Source organism: Pseudophryne corroboree, chromosome 4 (genome assembly GCF_028390025.1).
Source record: "Pseudophryne corroboree isolate aPseCor3 chromosome 4, aPseCor3.hap2, whole genome shotgun sequence".
NCBI classification, from domain to species: domain Eukaryota; kingdom Metazoa; phylum Chordata; class Amphibia; order Anura; family Myobatrachidae; genus Pseudophryne; species Pseudophryne corroboree.
This window is the reverse complement of record NC_086447.1, coordinates 148175625-148192594: the sequence shown is the minus strand read 5'-3', so window position 1 is coordinate 148192594 and position 16970 is coordinate 148175625. Positions and strand designations below refer to the sequence as shown.

At 39.2% G+C, this 16970-nt stretch overlaps 1 protein-coding gene across 1 annotated transcript in view; it reads left to right on the top strand.

Moving 5' to 3' along the window:
• Positions 1–16970, top strand: part of SNTG2 (syntrophin gamma 2) — a 1009087-nt gene that overhangs the window by 675306 nt on the left and 316811 nt on the right. Inside the window, exon 11 of the mRNA XM_063915497.1 lies at positions 7460–7498. Coding sequence (XP_063771567.1) covers positions 7460–7498 — 39 coding nt within the window. The remainder of the gene's footprint in view (positions 1–7459; positions 7499–16970) is intronic.

The following is a 16970-nucleotide window of genomic DNA, read 5'->3' as shown; positions in this document are numbered from 1 at the left end:
ATGAAGTTGCCCATAGCAACTAGTCTGCTTCTGGCCATCATTTTATCCAGTACACTTATAAATGATAGCTATAAGCTGGTTGCTATGGGAAACTTCTCCACTTTTAATCCATCTTCCCCTGTGTCTTCCATCACCTCCCTATGATATGTATGCCATGCTTACTGAGGTATACTCTGCAGTTGTTCTATCCTACTCAGTCTCTATCACAGAGTGCAGCATGTTTACAGAATAGCCTGGGCACTAGTACATACTGTATCTGGGACCTGTAAAAAAAATTGTAAAATCTTTTAGAAGAACCAATGTGCTTTTGATCTGTATTGTTATTATTGTTATAAACACTCTAGTGGCTGATGACAGCTACTGCCCCAAATTCATAATGAGTAACCATTATAATGAAACACTTTATAAATACAGGTTGAGTATCCCTTATCCAAAATGCTTGGGACCAGAGGTATTTTGGATATCGGATTTTTCCGTATTTTGGAATAATTGCATACCATAATGAGATATCATGGCGATGGGACCCAAGTCTAAGCACAGAATGCATTTATGTTACATATACACCTTATGCACACAGCCTGAAGGTAATTTTAGCCAATATTTTTAATAAGTTTGTGCATTAAACAAAGTGTGTGTACATTCACACAATTCATTTATGTTTCATATACACCTTATACACACAGCCTGAAGGTCATTTAATACAATATTTTTTATAACTTTGTGTATTAAACAAAGTTTGTGTACATTGAGCCATCAAAAAACAAAGGTTTCACTATCTCACTCTCACTCAAAAAAGTCCGTATTTCGGAATATTCCATAATTCGGAATATTTGGATATGGGATACTCAACCTGTAACATCATAGAAATGTAAATAATAAAACTTGACATACAGTAAGTGGCATGTAATTGGTCAGCTTTAATAGCTAAATAAATTAGTATGATAGTGGAAGAAAGTATGGCAGCTGCTCAGTGTAAGCACTTGACTTACAGTAATGCACGTTTATTTAGAACAACATCTGCATGGGTCATTTGCCCTAATAGCAACAGCAGAGAAGTGAGAGGTCACAGACTTCCATACCAATACCACATGCAAAGTCCACCAGGTCAGGTAGAGCTGCCATCACCAGTAAGATGAAATCAGCCTAACTAGTGTATTGGAGGGGAGCGCACCTCGCCAATGCAGCAAGATGGCTGTTGGACTGCCATCCTTTCCCGCCAACTGCTCACAAAGCTGACAAAATACTTTACCAAAGATGGGGGTGGGGAGGGAAATTAACAAATCAAATCGGGAGATCACAAGCTAACAACCCACTTTTACCCTGAAGACACACCCGATGTCTGCCTCCACACAGCGATAGGCTAAACAAACTATCACCACAATACCAAAAGGGAAATCATAACGTAAATGACATTTTGCATACAATCTGTCCCAGTATTGAGGTTTATAGGCTGCTACACTTATGTCAGCGCTCTGTTATTTTTCTTATTATTTAACATCCATTACCATAGCATTGTGCTGAGAGTATTTTATCTTTCACATTAATCCCTGCCCATTTATGGCTTACAGTCTAAATTCTATAGCACACAAGCACACACACACTGGAGTACTATTAGCAAAAATAAACCTAGAAGTAAGATTTTTGGAGTCTGGGAAGAAACCAATGTAAATATTGGTGACCATATGAATTCCATTCAGTAAGAGCCTTGGTCGTGAATTGAACTCATGATTCTGGATCAAACATACATAATACAAAATTCTACAATGTGTTGTCTTATCTAACCTGAACTCTATTGGTTTATTCATAGTCAATTATGATAGGGATACTTCAACGGCGAATATATGTTTGCAGGTTTACATTATTAGACCACAGTGAGAAATATTCCACAAACCAATCTGCCATTCGCTGATCTCGACAAGTAAAAAAATTCTTATATTTTTTGTAGCATTTTTGCAGTATCAACATTACAGTGGGAATTAGTAATTTATTGCTCCCTTCCCTAGACTTTATGTAAAGGCCATGACACTAAAAGAAATGCCTCTCTGGGTGCAGAGAAGGTTCTGGTTTAAGAGCTGTACATGAAAGCAGTTAGATCTGAAAAACATATCAATGTAAAGATGTCAAGTCTGAGGTATATATTATATTGCTTTGTACATGGATTGACAGCATTAAAGAAAAAAAATCTTTGCCATATAAACTTTGCAGTTTCACTTGTGCTGTCTAAACTCAATGTTGGCAATTTGTCCTTATCTCAAGGTCACAAGATCCCATGTAACATATTTCTCTGATCAATACTGTAGAAGACTGTAAAACCTTATGGAATTCTATTCCACCCTCAGATTACTTTAATGTTTAGGCTTGCAGAATCCTTATTTAATCTCTTTTAGACACACTGCTTTTCCATTCTATCTTTTTTTCTGTTTTATTTTCCTTTTACAACATCTTTATATCAGCCAGGTAGAATTTGGTATTATTATTCTAGTCTTAAAATATTACACAGGTGCTATCTACATCAAAATTGCATCAAGATTGCAGCTTTGTGTCATATTCCAAAATATAATTAATTCTGATTAGAGATGAGCGGGTTCAGTTCTCAGAGAACTGAACTCCCCCCAACTTCACGTTCTGAGCCAGAATCCGGGTCCAGCTTGGCACTTACTGCCAGACTCGGATCCCAGAATGAGGCAAAACGTTATCATCACGCTGTCAGATTCTCGCAGGTTTTGGATTCCATATAAACAGCCGTGCGTCCCCACCATTTTCCCTCCAGACTTGGAGAGTGAGGGAGACAGACCTCTGTCTCTCTCTGTGGGTGGTGGTGTCAGGTTGGGTCAGTGTGTGCTCTGTAGGGGTGCTGTTCCTGTCACTGTGGTGTCCCTGTGCTGTTAGTGGTGCTGTCCTTGATGTCACTGGTGTTTCATGTGCTGTTAGGGGTGCTGCAGCTGTACATGGGTGTTGTTGTCCTGGCTGTCACTGTGTTGAATAGGGGGCAGGGGCACTGTCCTCCTGTATGCAGTGAAAATACAGGGGTGCTGACTTTAAAACTTTAGAGGTGCAGTGAAAATAAAAGTACACTGGTCCTGTCTTGTATGCTGTAAAAATTTAGGGGTGCAGTGAAAATAAATGTACACTTGCCCTGCCTTGTATGCTGTAAGAATTCAGGGGTGCATTGAAAATAAATGTACACTGGCCCTGTATGCTATAAAAATACAGGGGTGCTGTTGATAAAATAAAAGTACACTGCTCCTGTATGCTGTAAAAATACAAGGGTGCTGTTGTTAAAATAAAAGTACACTGGACCTGTATGCTGTAAAAATACAGGGGTGCTGCTGTTAAAATAAAAGTACACTGTTCCTGTATGCTGTAAAATACAGGGGTGCTGTTGTTAAAATAAAAGTACACTGGTCCTGTATGTTGTAAATATACAAGGGTGCTGCTGTTAAAATAAAAGTACACTGGTCCTGTATGCTGTAAAAATACAGAGGTGCTGCTGTTAAAATAAAAGTACACTAGTCCATATGCTGTAAAAATACAGGGGTGCTGATGTTAAAATAAAAGTATACTGGTCCTGTATGCTGTAAAAATACAGGGGTGCTGCTGTTAAAATAAAAGTACACTAGTTCTGTATGCTGTAAAAATGCAGGAGTGTTGTTAAAATAGAAGTATACTGACCCTGTATGCTGTAAACTAAAGGGGTGCAGTGAAAATAAAGGTACACTGGCCCTGTATTGTATGCTCTAAAATGACAGGGGTGTGGAGAAAATACAGGGGTGCTGGCACAGTCCACGGTTGCGATGTCTTGGTCTAACCTTCACAACATTGTATGGGAAGAGGAGGCTCCTACCACCATTTGCATGCCCACTACAAGTGCTGGGAGGAGCACCACCAGTCCAGTTGCTAATATTGAAATTGAGGATGTCACTGTAGAAGTACACCAGGATGAGGAGGATATTGGTGTAGCTGGCACTGAGGAGGAAGTTAACAATGAGGATTCTGATGGTTATGCAGTTTGTTTGAATAAGGCACCAGTGGAGACAGTTGTTGGCCATGGGATAAAAAAAAAACATTGTCATGCCTGGGCAAAATACCAAAAAAGAAACCTCTTTGGTGTGGAATTATTTCTCCACAAATCTGGACAACAGCTATTAAGTCATTTGTTGCCTTTGTCAATCCATAATAAGTAGGGGTAAGGATGTTAACCACCTAGGAACATCCTCCCTTATACTGTATGTTGCCTGCAACGCATTCATCAGAAACTTTGGGTATTAGCGTAAGCAGTCCACTGACACCTAAATGATTTGGTTTGTTTCAGTATTATTTCTATGCGAGGATGAGGATGTAAACACTGAAGGGGGAAATCTGAGGATGAGGATGACATCTTGCCTCTGTAGAACCAGTTTGTGCAAAGAGATATTAATTGCTTTTTATTTTTGGTGGGGGCCCAAACAAACCAATAATTTCAGCCACAGTCATGTGGCAGACCCTGTCGCTGAAATGATTGGTTTGTTAAAGTGCGCATGTCCTGTTTATACAACATAAGGGTGGGTGGGAGGACAATTCCATCTTGCACATCTTTTCTTTGCCACATCATTCCAGGGGCGCTGCCCTATATGTGGTGCTGCCCTCTGCCCTTTCACTCCAGGTGTGCTGCCACACTGCCATTTAAGTCCAGGCATGCTGTTGCCTGTCTGCTTTGCTGTGTAATTCTCCAGGGGTGCTGTCTATGCTGTATAAGTCCAGGGTTGCTGCCATATAATTCCAGGGGTTCTGCTGTACTTGATCCTGGGTTTAAAGAATACCAGCAGATATGAAACAAGCTTCAACATCCGATTATTGAAAACATAGCCGCAAAGGTGGAAATGGAAATTGCAATTTTGACAAAGTGTTTTCCAATGAGACAACATTTGTGGCTAAAGTCAGTGTGACTCAAAAGAGACAGAATCATAGTCCAGCGCATCTGCCGGAGAGGTAAAAGAGAGATTTTCTGCCAGAGCATTAGAGAGAGGTTCTTCTTAATTATTTCATGTTATGGACTCACTCAAATGAATGGCTCCAATTAGTCAACCTTAATTTTGATTTATTATTGATGTTCTACATTTTGGGATTATTTATTATAAAGATGCGCATTTGTTGTACAGGGTTATTTTCTTAAGGGCTGCGTAGGGTTATCGCAAGACCTTGCATTGTTAGAAGAGCAGTGATCTTGCATTGCATCAGCTTTCCATTGCACTGCAGCACTAGATGGGACAGGAGCTCCTGTGAGGCACAAACAGTTACTGAATAAGGCCCAGTATGGAGTCTCATGGTTGCTTACAGCCAGGAAGATGTCTGGCTTACCGGGCTGAAGCATGCTGTAGCCACAGAGGTTAGCATTACTTCTTCCCACAGTCCTACTTATAGTATGAGATCATTTTTGACTGTAGAGTGGTAAACTCCACTAGGGCAGAGGCTGAATAACAAAAAAATCAATGCACAGTCCTTAGCACTGTACTGTGCTTAGTACTGTACAGTGCTTAGTACTGTACCGAACCCACCCGTACTCAACTTTCCTGATCCGGGGCTGCTGTGGGGGCTCATGAGGGGCAGCTAAAACATCTAAGGGGCTGCTTTATTTAAAAATTAAAAGTGAAAAAATTAAACAAGACATTCTGTACAGGTATGCCCACATGCGTGTAACTGGGACACACAGGTATGCTCACATGCGTGTGGCTGGGAGCTGTGAAAAATAAAAATAAGTAATCTGCCACAAAATATGTAAATAAAAATGCAATTAAAAAAAATCATAAAATAAGTCTCCAGACTCCGTGGAGGGGAAAATATCCAATCTTGATCCTGTGGTATACACCAGTTTATTTGCAGCCCACCATTAAATCCGAGATTATCTTAATTTCTGAAAATGGAGAAGGGGATACAAATTTGTAGGCTTTAGCCCCTAGCTTTTCAGTTTGTCCAGTAATGTGGTAATTATATATTTGCTTGGTTGAAGATCTTTCCGTTTCACACCAATATAGGAGTGGAGGTGAAAGCCGGTGTGTTGTTCCTGATTGCGTGTGCCTCTCTAATTTTTAATCACCTTGACACTGTCCTCTTCCTCTTGCCTCATCTCATAATGTGAAAAGTCATCAAAGAAGTATGTTTGTAGCTAGCTATGATTTGGAGAACTTGGCAAGCTTTTTCCAGGGGGACCACTTGTCACTGAAATGATGTGTTTATTAAACTGTGCATGTCCTGTTTAAACAACATAAGGGTGGGTGGGAGGGCCCAAGGACAATTCCATCTTGCACCTCTTTTTTTCCTATGCATTATGTGATCTTTGGGGCCTAGTTTTTAAAACTGCCATCCTGTCTGATACTGCAGTGCCACTCCTAGATGGGCCAGGTGTTTGTGCCACCCACTTTTGTCGCTTAGCTTAGTCATCCAGCTACCTCTGTGGTGTTAGGTGAGGTGTGAGGTGTTCAGAATAGACTGGAAATTAGTGAAAATGAATGTTATTGAGGTTAATAATACCATAGGATCAAAATTACCTACAAATTCAGAGATTTTAGCTGTTTTTATGTTTTTTTTATTTCAAAAAGCATCCAGATTAAAAACCAAAACCCGAAAGGGTGGTTTTGGCAAAACCAAACCAGATCCAAAGCACAAACTGAGATACAGATCCAAAACCAAAACCCAAAACCCGAAAAGTGTCCGCCGCACATCTCTAATAATTCTGATTACGTAATAACACGGTTAAAACACAAATGAAAGTTGATGAAAAAATAATGATCTATTATGTTTTTAGGACACACACAAACCTGAATATTAAACTTGATGGCGAAACACCCTTTTAAGCTATTTGTAAAGCAGCTTTGCATATACTGTGTTATGGTTATGTATTTCATATTTTAGCTATATAAAATTTATTGACATATTGGGGGTTATTCCGACCTGTTCGCACCCCAGTTTTTCACAGCGCTGTGATCAGGTAACTACTGCGCATGCGTATGCACCGCAATGCGCAGGCACGTCGTTTGGGTACAAAGCGGATAGTTGCTGAGCGATAGATCTAACGAAGAATCCATTTGCACAGCCAATCGCAAGGAGATTGATAGGAAGAAGGCGTTTGTGGGTGTCAACTGACCATTTTCTGGGAGTGTTTGGGAAAACGCAGGCGTGTCCAAGCGTTTGCAGGGCAGGTGTCTGACATCAATTCACGGACCAGACAGGCTGAAGTGAATGCAAGCGCAAAGCTCAGACCTACTCAGATACTGCACAAAATGTTTTCGAAGAGCACGGCAGCACAGGCGTTCTCACACTTGCAAAGCGAAAATACACTTTCCTATAGGCGGCGACTATCTGATCGCAGTGCTGCAAAAAGTAGCTAGCAAGCGATCAACTCGGAATGACCCCCATTGTTGTTTGTTAATGTATTTTTTATTTTTTTTGCCATGAGATAACAAATTATGTATTTTCTTAACAGATGAAAATGGTGAACAAATGCTATTCTCCATCTGATCAGGTATGACAAAACTTTTTTTTTCATTATTCTTTCATTTTATAAATCAAAATGTATTAAATAAAGAAATAAGATTGTCCTTACTGGGGATTTCAAGTTTGGGTAAAAGTAAACAAGCTCAAGAAGGTACACCAGTCAACAATATTTTTCTTCTTTTTGGTACATAATTTATATCACCGATGGTAAAATATTTTGATCCCCAGTAGAATGACCTCTACAGCTTTTTACATTTACTATTATATTTCACCTAAGAGTTTAGAGACCATATAAGAGCACAATGCGGCAGGTTGAGTGCTGTTATACAGGTTACTGAAATCCAAGGTTACTTCTTATATCTATAATAATTTATTGTAGTGGACAGTTATTCTTACAGTATAATACATACATTTTCCTGAAGCAATGACATTAAATCTTGCAGATAATAAACAATGACATTGTAACTCACCATTTAGAAATACAGGTTGAGTATCCCATATCCAAATATTCCGAAATACGGAATATTCCGAAATACGGACTTTTTTGAGTGAGAGTGAGATAGTGAAACCTTTGATTTTTGATGGCTCAATGTACACAAACTTTGTTTAATACACAAAGTTATTAAAAATATTGTATTAAATGACCTGCAGGCTGTGTGTATAAGGTGTATATGAAACATAAATGAATTGTGTGAATGTAGACACACTTTGTTTAATGCACAAAGTTATAAAAAAATATTGGCTAAAATTACCTTCAGGCTGTGTGTATAAGGTGTATATGTAACATAAATACATTCTGTGCTTACACTTAGGTCCCATCACCATGATATCTCATTATGGTATGCATTATTCCTAAATAAGGAAAAATCCCATATCCAAAATACCTTTGGTCCCAAGCATTTTGGATAAGGGAGACTCAACCTGTATATTATTTACAAGAGTTTATACACAGTATTTTAGAACCATTTGTGTGTTATGCAGTATATACAGTAAATGTTGTTCCTAAAGGGGATTCACCCATTAAATGGTTTTTATCCAGTTCTATAAAAATATCATGCTTAATCTTATTTCCTCTTAATGGATTTTTTTTATCTAGCACATTTTCCAAATTAGATTTCTTTTGTCTTTACTTGTTGATTATTTTCTATACTCATTGTATCTTTTTTGCTTCCATTGCTCAGTGCTTTGATTCTATTTCCTTTGTTGTCTCCCCATTATTTAATTTGATTAAGCTTCCTACAGTATATCTTAATCTCACTTTATTAATTTATTTCAGTAATTTAATTTACTACCCACTTGTGCTCTACTGTTCAAAACTGTTGTTATATTTATAAAGTGTGTATTTTTCCACAATCTGTTTTAGAACTAAGCGTTATGGTTTTATATAGATAGCCACTGAAAACCATTAACTTGATTTATTATTTTTCTATTTCTTAACTTGAGGCATCTGATACACCTTATTTACTAAAAACAAAATCAGTATGAAAATGTAGCAAAGGTTGTGTCTCAAGGATAAGCACATCTGTTATTTTTACGTTAGCCTGGTCTTTCATTCAAAATTTTAAGCCCTAGAGTGACTTCAAAAAACATTTGCGTCGCGTATTTTGTACCGTTGCGTCAAGAACACTAATAGGAAAATTTACTAAGGTCCCGATTCCATTCGAGTTTGTGGTTTTTTTTCTAAGTGGCATCTCAGTGATTTACTAAACATTAAACTCGGCAGTGTTTGGCCCATTCGTATTGTTTTTCATGGCCGTCTACACAAATACAAATGAATAGACCATCGGTCAAATACGGTTGTTGTTTCATACAACACATTAATTTTCCAAATATTCGTATTTATGAATGCGGATGGAAATACCTTAAACTCAACCACAGAAGGCCTCATATCGTAGAAATGAAGACATTTCAAATAGAACTGCTTTTGGCTGGTGTGTTTAACAACTATCACTACTGTCCAGTTACTAAGGTAAGTGTTATAATATCCCTGTATGGTTTTGAGAATAGTGTAAGTTTTATTGTGGTATTGTTAGTTTTTAATCAACATACCACATTTTACTGTATGCATTATACATTGCAATCTATAATAACTGCAATAAAGTTAGTATAAACATTATAGCAGCACAGTATTCTATGTGTTTTTTTATTTGCTTTGTGTATGTTTGCCCATGCTTTTACATCTCCCTAAGGTAATTTTTATGAATAGAATAAACTGTTATTAAGGACACTCTACTCTATATCAATACTTTACCACTGCCGCATGTGTAATCTATAGTGCTTGAATGTGACCATGCATATTACAGTATATACTTTAACAACTAGACTCAAATGTCTGTAGAATTAATTCACCTTGGTTTTAGTTTTGAATATGTAATTTTTTTGAAAATTTTACAAAAAAATAAACCATGGCCTTAATTGTGACCAGAACATGTAAAATGCTACTTGCATAAAATTACCAATGTCCATTTCAAACTCATGATTAAGATAAATTATTTTGCAGGTTGTCCTCTGAAGCTGTATTCCCCTTGTTCAGGCAGAACGTCTTGGTGGCGAGGTTACAGGTGGCTGTATAACTGGTACTTGTTTGTTTAGATTGATGAGTGAGATGCTGGGTTAGGGTAGTTAGAGCGAGATTCAAGTCTCTAGTGGCTGTTGTGTGGATTTCCATGATTCGGACCATGCTCTCTTGCGTGTTTTGTGTTGCTGTTAATATCTGCAGGTAGGTTTGATGGAGCCTCTGATTCTCATCCATGATTCTTTGGTATGTGTCTAGCATCCTACTATTACTGCCCTCATTATTTCCAGGGTGTTAGCAGGCTTGGACTGGCCCACAGGGGTACAGGGGAAACCACCGGTGGGCCCTACTGCCTGGGGGCCCATCTCCTGCTCTAAGGATCAGGTTTAGACTGTGCACTTGAATTATACATTATACATATGTTACCTTATACTGGACCATGGTGTATTTTCTACAGTGCATTGCTATTATTAATCTGTTATTAATCTGGTACATTATCATGCATGCAGCAGCTGAATTTACTGTATAAATTTATGAAGGGGCCCAAAAGTTGCAATCTCTAATGGTTAGTCAAGCCAATGAGGTAGCAGGCCACACCTCCTCTGCAGACTGGCCACACCCCTAAAATGGGCCCGTACCACTGCACCCCCCCCCCCCTGGTGGGCCCTACATGCCTCAGTCCGACACTGGGTGTTAGCCATTCTGGTGATTTCTGTGGTTTGTCTGCTGTTACTTCTGCATAATCTGGGGATGTGATGGGCCTGACTACCAATAGATTGGGATTGCCTACGCAAACATTCTAGGTTGTTGGCTTTCTAGGTGGACCGGCTGTCCCAAAAAGCCTGTACCTGAGACTGTGGTCGTGGTGTGGTAGGGCTTATGTCCTGTTCTGGTGTCCTTTGAGTGGGCAGAATAGACAATTGTGTAGTTGTTGGGTCAGGCGGTGGTATTGCTGTGAGATTTAAGGTGAATGTGTCTTCATTGTCAGGTTCCTGCACTTGTCCTGGCTGAGTTGGGTGAAGAATGGTATCCCCTGAAATGAGAGACCACTTGTGTGTAAGTATAATTTGATGAACTCATGAAGATTTTCCTATGTGTTTTGCTTCCTAGGTCTACAAATGTTAAGTTACTTTAATTAGGAATTTGTGGATGTTGTCCATATCCACATTTTGTATATGTGCCATATTTTGGGGTAATTAATTTCCTAAATTATATTCTGATTTTGTTTGCTGGCTATGGACAACATACTGTATGCACAACTATTTTCTTTGTTTATTGATTTAAGACCATAATGTTTCGTTTTTTAGCGGTGCATTATTTATATCACCACTTTGTCACTAAGCTGCCTCCTTAAACTGTGAAACTACAATGGAGAAATGTTTCTAAGATGGGAGTTCTATTTTATATGGGATGTTGCACATACCAACCAATCATATTCCATGTTTTTCCTCCTAGAAGGTGCTACATAAATGAGAACTAGAATCTGATTGGTTAAATGGAACGTCCATCTTTGAAAATTTTGCCCAATGTTTGACTTATGGTAAAGTGTGTGTGTGAAAGTATGTGTCATTTTTGTGTTTTTTTAAATTACTCAACAGGCAAGTTTGATGAATGTGGTGACAATGGCTGCGGACTGTCGAGGAGTTGCATTGGTGGCACGGCTGATACCTCCGACATGCATCAACGTGGTATTGTGATGTGTACTGGTCTTAAAGACACACCCAGACTGCATTTCTGTGGTGGCAACACATGTTTGGATGGACCTATCAAAAAATAAAAATTATTATTGTATCCAAATTGATGTAGAAACACACCCAATGCTAATGTACTTACCAGCAGTCGTCAGCATCCTCAGGTTCAGTAGAATTGGAGACAGGGCCAGAGGCTATTTGTGACTTTTTGGAGACTGTAAATAGATATGATGCATTAAATTATTAACCAAACAGATGATTCAACACACATATGTTTCTACTCATGATTTCAAAACAGATGTTAACAAATCTTTCATTTAATGTCTACAAAAAACAACATTATCCAAAATGTATGCATACTTTTGATACAACTACATATATACACATAATGTGACTAACCCTGCATTACAAATATCACCACCTCTCTTTCATTTGGGAAATATACAATGCATATTTAAACACAGTATGGTAGGAATACTATTTATGCACAATAGCCAAATAACATATTAAAGATTGGTGTGCATGATTCTACAACAAAAGCCATGAAAAATGTATAATAAATTACATACTGAAAAAATTAAGACCAAAAAAAACAATACCTTCTCAACATACATTTCAGTGTTGTCAGCATACACATTTAAAAAATATTTGACTAAAAACATGCTTCATTATTACTGACCAATACATGTAAAAAATACACATGCATCTTCAAAATGAATATATTAAGAAATACAATTTACCAGCCTCCCTGGGCTGATCTGAGTCCCGGACATAAGTCCCCCTGACGACTTCTGGAGGAATCAGGTTCTGCATTAGCTCCTCATACTCTAAATAAGTGGCGACAAAAGGACGCCCACCTCCTGTTTGTCATGCAGACTTGGCCTCCTTGGCCATTTTGGCTTTCACACGCCGCTTAATATCATAAAATCTCTTTCTACAGGTCTCCTGGGTTCACCTCACCAAGCCCTCACTATTAACAGCATCAACCACCTTCTTCCAGATGACAGATTTTTTTACGGGATGAGACTTTAGCAGCCTCTGGCCCAAAAAGCTGCCGATGGTACCTCATAATCACCCACACCAGGGCCACATTTTCATCGAAAGTGAATTTAACATTGCACCCTGTCTTGGTCCCGGTGCGTGGCTGTGGAGCCACATCACTCTCACTAGAGGACTCCGGTGCATCCACTGCCACCTCCTCCCCCTCACTAACCTCCTCTGCCTCACCTCCCTCACTTACCTCCTCCACCTCACCTCCCTCACTTACCTCTAACTCACTAACCTTTGCATGTGACATACTTAAGGCAAACAACACAGAACAATCAAAAATAAAGACAAACAAAACATACTCCTCCTCTACCTCTACACAGCATACACCACACACAGAAACACTGACAAGAGACTAAATTATATAAACTGACAGAAAAACAATACAACAATAAAAACAAGACAACTTTCAAACACAATGCAGCAATCAGAAATCGATAAATAGAAAAGCACTACACTCCCCAGCTCCTCAGACCACTATCTTTCACCTCTCCACTAACTAGACCCACGAGGTTCGGACTGTTTGGGGTGTATTTATATGGCTGTGCTTTGACACTCGCACGTATTCTACACAACCAATCACGTATCACCTTTAAAACCGAAAGTAAATGTAAAAACGTGGCCGCAGTGTCCACAAAACACTGCTGCACTTGAAAAATACGAATCATGCATCCAAATATCCATGTTCGGCTGAACACAAATACATACGGCCGGAAAACACATACCAGAAATACAGATGACGTCGACATCGGAAAATATGAATTCAACAAACACGGTAGCTTAGTAAATTACCAAATTCAAAAAGTTGCAATTTTGCACGGACAATGTCAGTCGACTTTTGACTGAAATCGGCAGAAATACGAATCTTAGTAAGTATACTTTTACAAATGGCTCCTAAAATCAAAGTAGTATTTATTTTTCATTTTTTTGTTTTGTGGTATTTGCTTTTTTATTTGGCTGTAGAAAGGAGAAATGGATATGAAACCAACCCATGTTTTGTATTTGTTCCCAAAACCATCCACTTTGTACTGGTTTTGAGTTTGATTTTAGGAAAATAGGATGATTTTTTTTTTACCCTTTTTTTCCAAGTATAAATTTGATGAACAATGGAAAAAATTCACTGCCATTGGCAGCTACATAATGCTAACATATTTCCTTTTGAATCTTATAATACACTGCTCAAAAAAATAAAGGGAACACTAAAATAACACATCCTAGATCTGAATGAATGAAATATTCTTATTAAATACTTTGTTCTTTACATAGTTGAATGTGCTGACAACAAAATCACTTAAAAATTATCAATAGAAATCACATTTATTAACCTGGTCTGGATTTGGAGTCACACTCAAAATTAAAGTGGAAAAACACACTACAGGCTGATCCAACTTTGATGTAATGTCCTTAAAACAAGTCAAAATGAGGCTCAGTAGTGTGTGTGGCCTGCACGTGCCTGTATGACCTCCCTACAATGCCTGGGCATGCTCCTGATGAGGTGGCGGATGGTCTCCTGAGGGATCTCCTCCCAGACCTGTACTAAAGCATCTGCCAACTCCTGGACAGTCTGTGGTGCAACGTGGCATTGGTGGATGGAGCGAGACATGATGTCCCAGATGTGCTCAATTGGATTCAGGTCTGGGGAACCGGCGGGCCAGTCCATAGCATCAATGCCTTCGTATTGCAGGAACTGCTGACACACTCCAGCCACATGAGGTCTAGCATTGTCTTGCATTAGGAGGAACCCAGGGCCAACCGCACCAGCATATGGTCTCACAAGGGGTCTGAGGAGCTCATCTCGGTACCTAATGGCAGTCAGGCTACCTCTGGCGAGCACATGGAGGGCTGTGCAGCCCCCCAAAGAAATGCCACCCCACACCATTACTGACCCACTGCCAAACCGGTCATGCTGGAGGATGTTACAGGCAGCAGAACGTTCTCCTTGGCGTCTCCAGACTCTGTCACATGTGCTCAGTGAGAACCTGCTTTCATCTGTGAAGAGCACAGGGCGCCAGTGACGAATTTGACAATCTTGGTGTTCTCTGGCAAATGCCAAACATCCTGCACGGTGTTGGGCTGTAAGCACAACCCCCACCTGTGGACGTTGGGCCCTCATATCACCCTCATGGAGTCTGTTTCTGATCGTTTGAGTAGACACATGCACATTTGTGGCTTGCTGGAGGTCATTTTGCGGGGCTCTGGCAGTGCTACTCCTGTTCCTCCTTGCACAAAGGCGGAGGTAGCGGTCCTGCTGCTGGGTTGTTGCCCTCTTACGGCCTCCTCCACGTCTCCTGATGTACTGGCCTGTCTCCTGGTAGCGCCTCCATGCTCTGGACACTACGCTGACAGACACAGCAAACCTTCTTGCCACAGCTCGCATTGATGTGCCATCCTGGATGAGCTGCACTATCTGAGCCACTTGTGTGGGTTGTAGGGAGGTCATACAGGCACGTGGAAGCCACACACATTACTGAGCCTCATTTTGACTTGTTTTAAGGACATTACATCAAAGTTGGATCAATCTATAGTATGTTTTTCCACTTTAATTTTGAGTGTGACTCCAAATCCAGACCTCCATGGGTTAATAAATTTGATTTCCATTGATAATTTTTGTGTGATTTTGTTGTCAGCACATTCAACTATGTAAAGAACAAAGTATTTAATAAGAATATTTCATTCATTCAGATCTAGGATGTGTTATTTTAGTGTTCCCTTTATTTTTTTTGAGCAGTGTATTATTTTAGAATATAATTGTTTGCTTGATTTAGTAAAATAATTTATTGGTTTATTTTAGTCATAGAACTGCTAATATTCAATTTAATGTTATTTACTAAGAAACATCCTTTGTGACTATCATTTGGAATAATGGCCCTCATTCCGAGTTGTTCGCTCGGTAAAAATCTTCGCATCGCAGCGATTTTCCGCTTAATGCGCATGCGCAATGTCCGCACTGCGACTGCGCCAAGTAAATTTGCTATGCACTTAGGAATTTTACTCACGGCTTTTTCATCGTTCTGGCGATCGTAATGTGATTGACAGGAAATGGGTGTTACTGGGCGGAAACAGGCCGTTTTATGGGCGTGTGGGAAAAAACGCTACAGTTTCCGGAAAAAACGCAGGAGTGGCCGGAGAAACGGAGGAGTGTCTGGGCGAATGCTGGGTGTGTTTGTGACGTCAAACCAGGAACGACAAGCAGTGAAATGATCGCAGAAGCCGAGTAAGTCTCGAGCTACTCAGAAACTGCTACGAGGTGTGTAATCGCAATATTGCGAATACATCGTTCGCAATTTTAAGATGCTAAGATTCACTCCCAGTAGGCGGTGGCTTAGCATGAGCAAATCTGCTAAAATCCGCTTGCTAGCGAACAACTCGGAATGAGGGCCAATATTCCATGATTGGATGTCAGTCTTATGAAGTGTGAGAGATTTGATTAGATTTATAGATTCCTCAATAAGAGAGGACACTGGTAAGATAGTTACCATTTATATATGCAACACCACACTGTATATTTAACTAAACTTATCTGTGAACTTTATTATCTGTAATCTCATCATCTAAAAAGGGAATTTTGCCCTTATAATGTCCGACAGCAGATTCAGGATCATTCTTTCGCACATGCTTATGTGATTAAAAGTACTCTCATTAACCATTCACTACCATCTGCTACATCTATATCCCATGAAACATATGACAGTAATACTATACACGTTTAGTGATACAATATTTCTCTTATGATTAAGCTATCTTCTAGAATTTATATTAATGTTTAAAAGTTATGTGTTGTGCAGTACGTCTGTAGTGTTAGATAATGTTAATTAAAAGTTAAGTCTGAAAGAAAGAAAGAAAGAAAGAAAGAAAGAGAGAGAAAAAAAAGAGAAAAAGAAAAAAAGAAAGAAAGAAAGAAAGATAGAGAAAGAAAGAAAGAAAGAGAGAGAGAGGGAGTGCCACCACACCAATAGTCTCCTTTGATATTTATATCCTTTTCTGGAAACCCACAAGAATGTATTTTGGATTATGGATTACTGTTTGCACTCATTTAGCAATTTATTTTTCTCATCATACTCATCCTCATTGATGTCATCATGATGTCACAAGATAAGATTTATTTATTTACAAAGTGATTTCAATTTTCTCCTTCATCCTAGAGGATGCTGGGGACTTCAAAAGGACCATGGGGTATAGACAGGATCCGCAGGAGACATGGGCACTTTAAGACTTTAAATGGGTGTGAACTGGCTCCTCCCTCTATG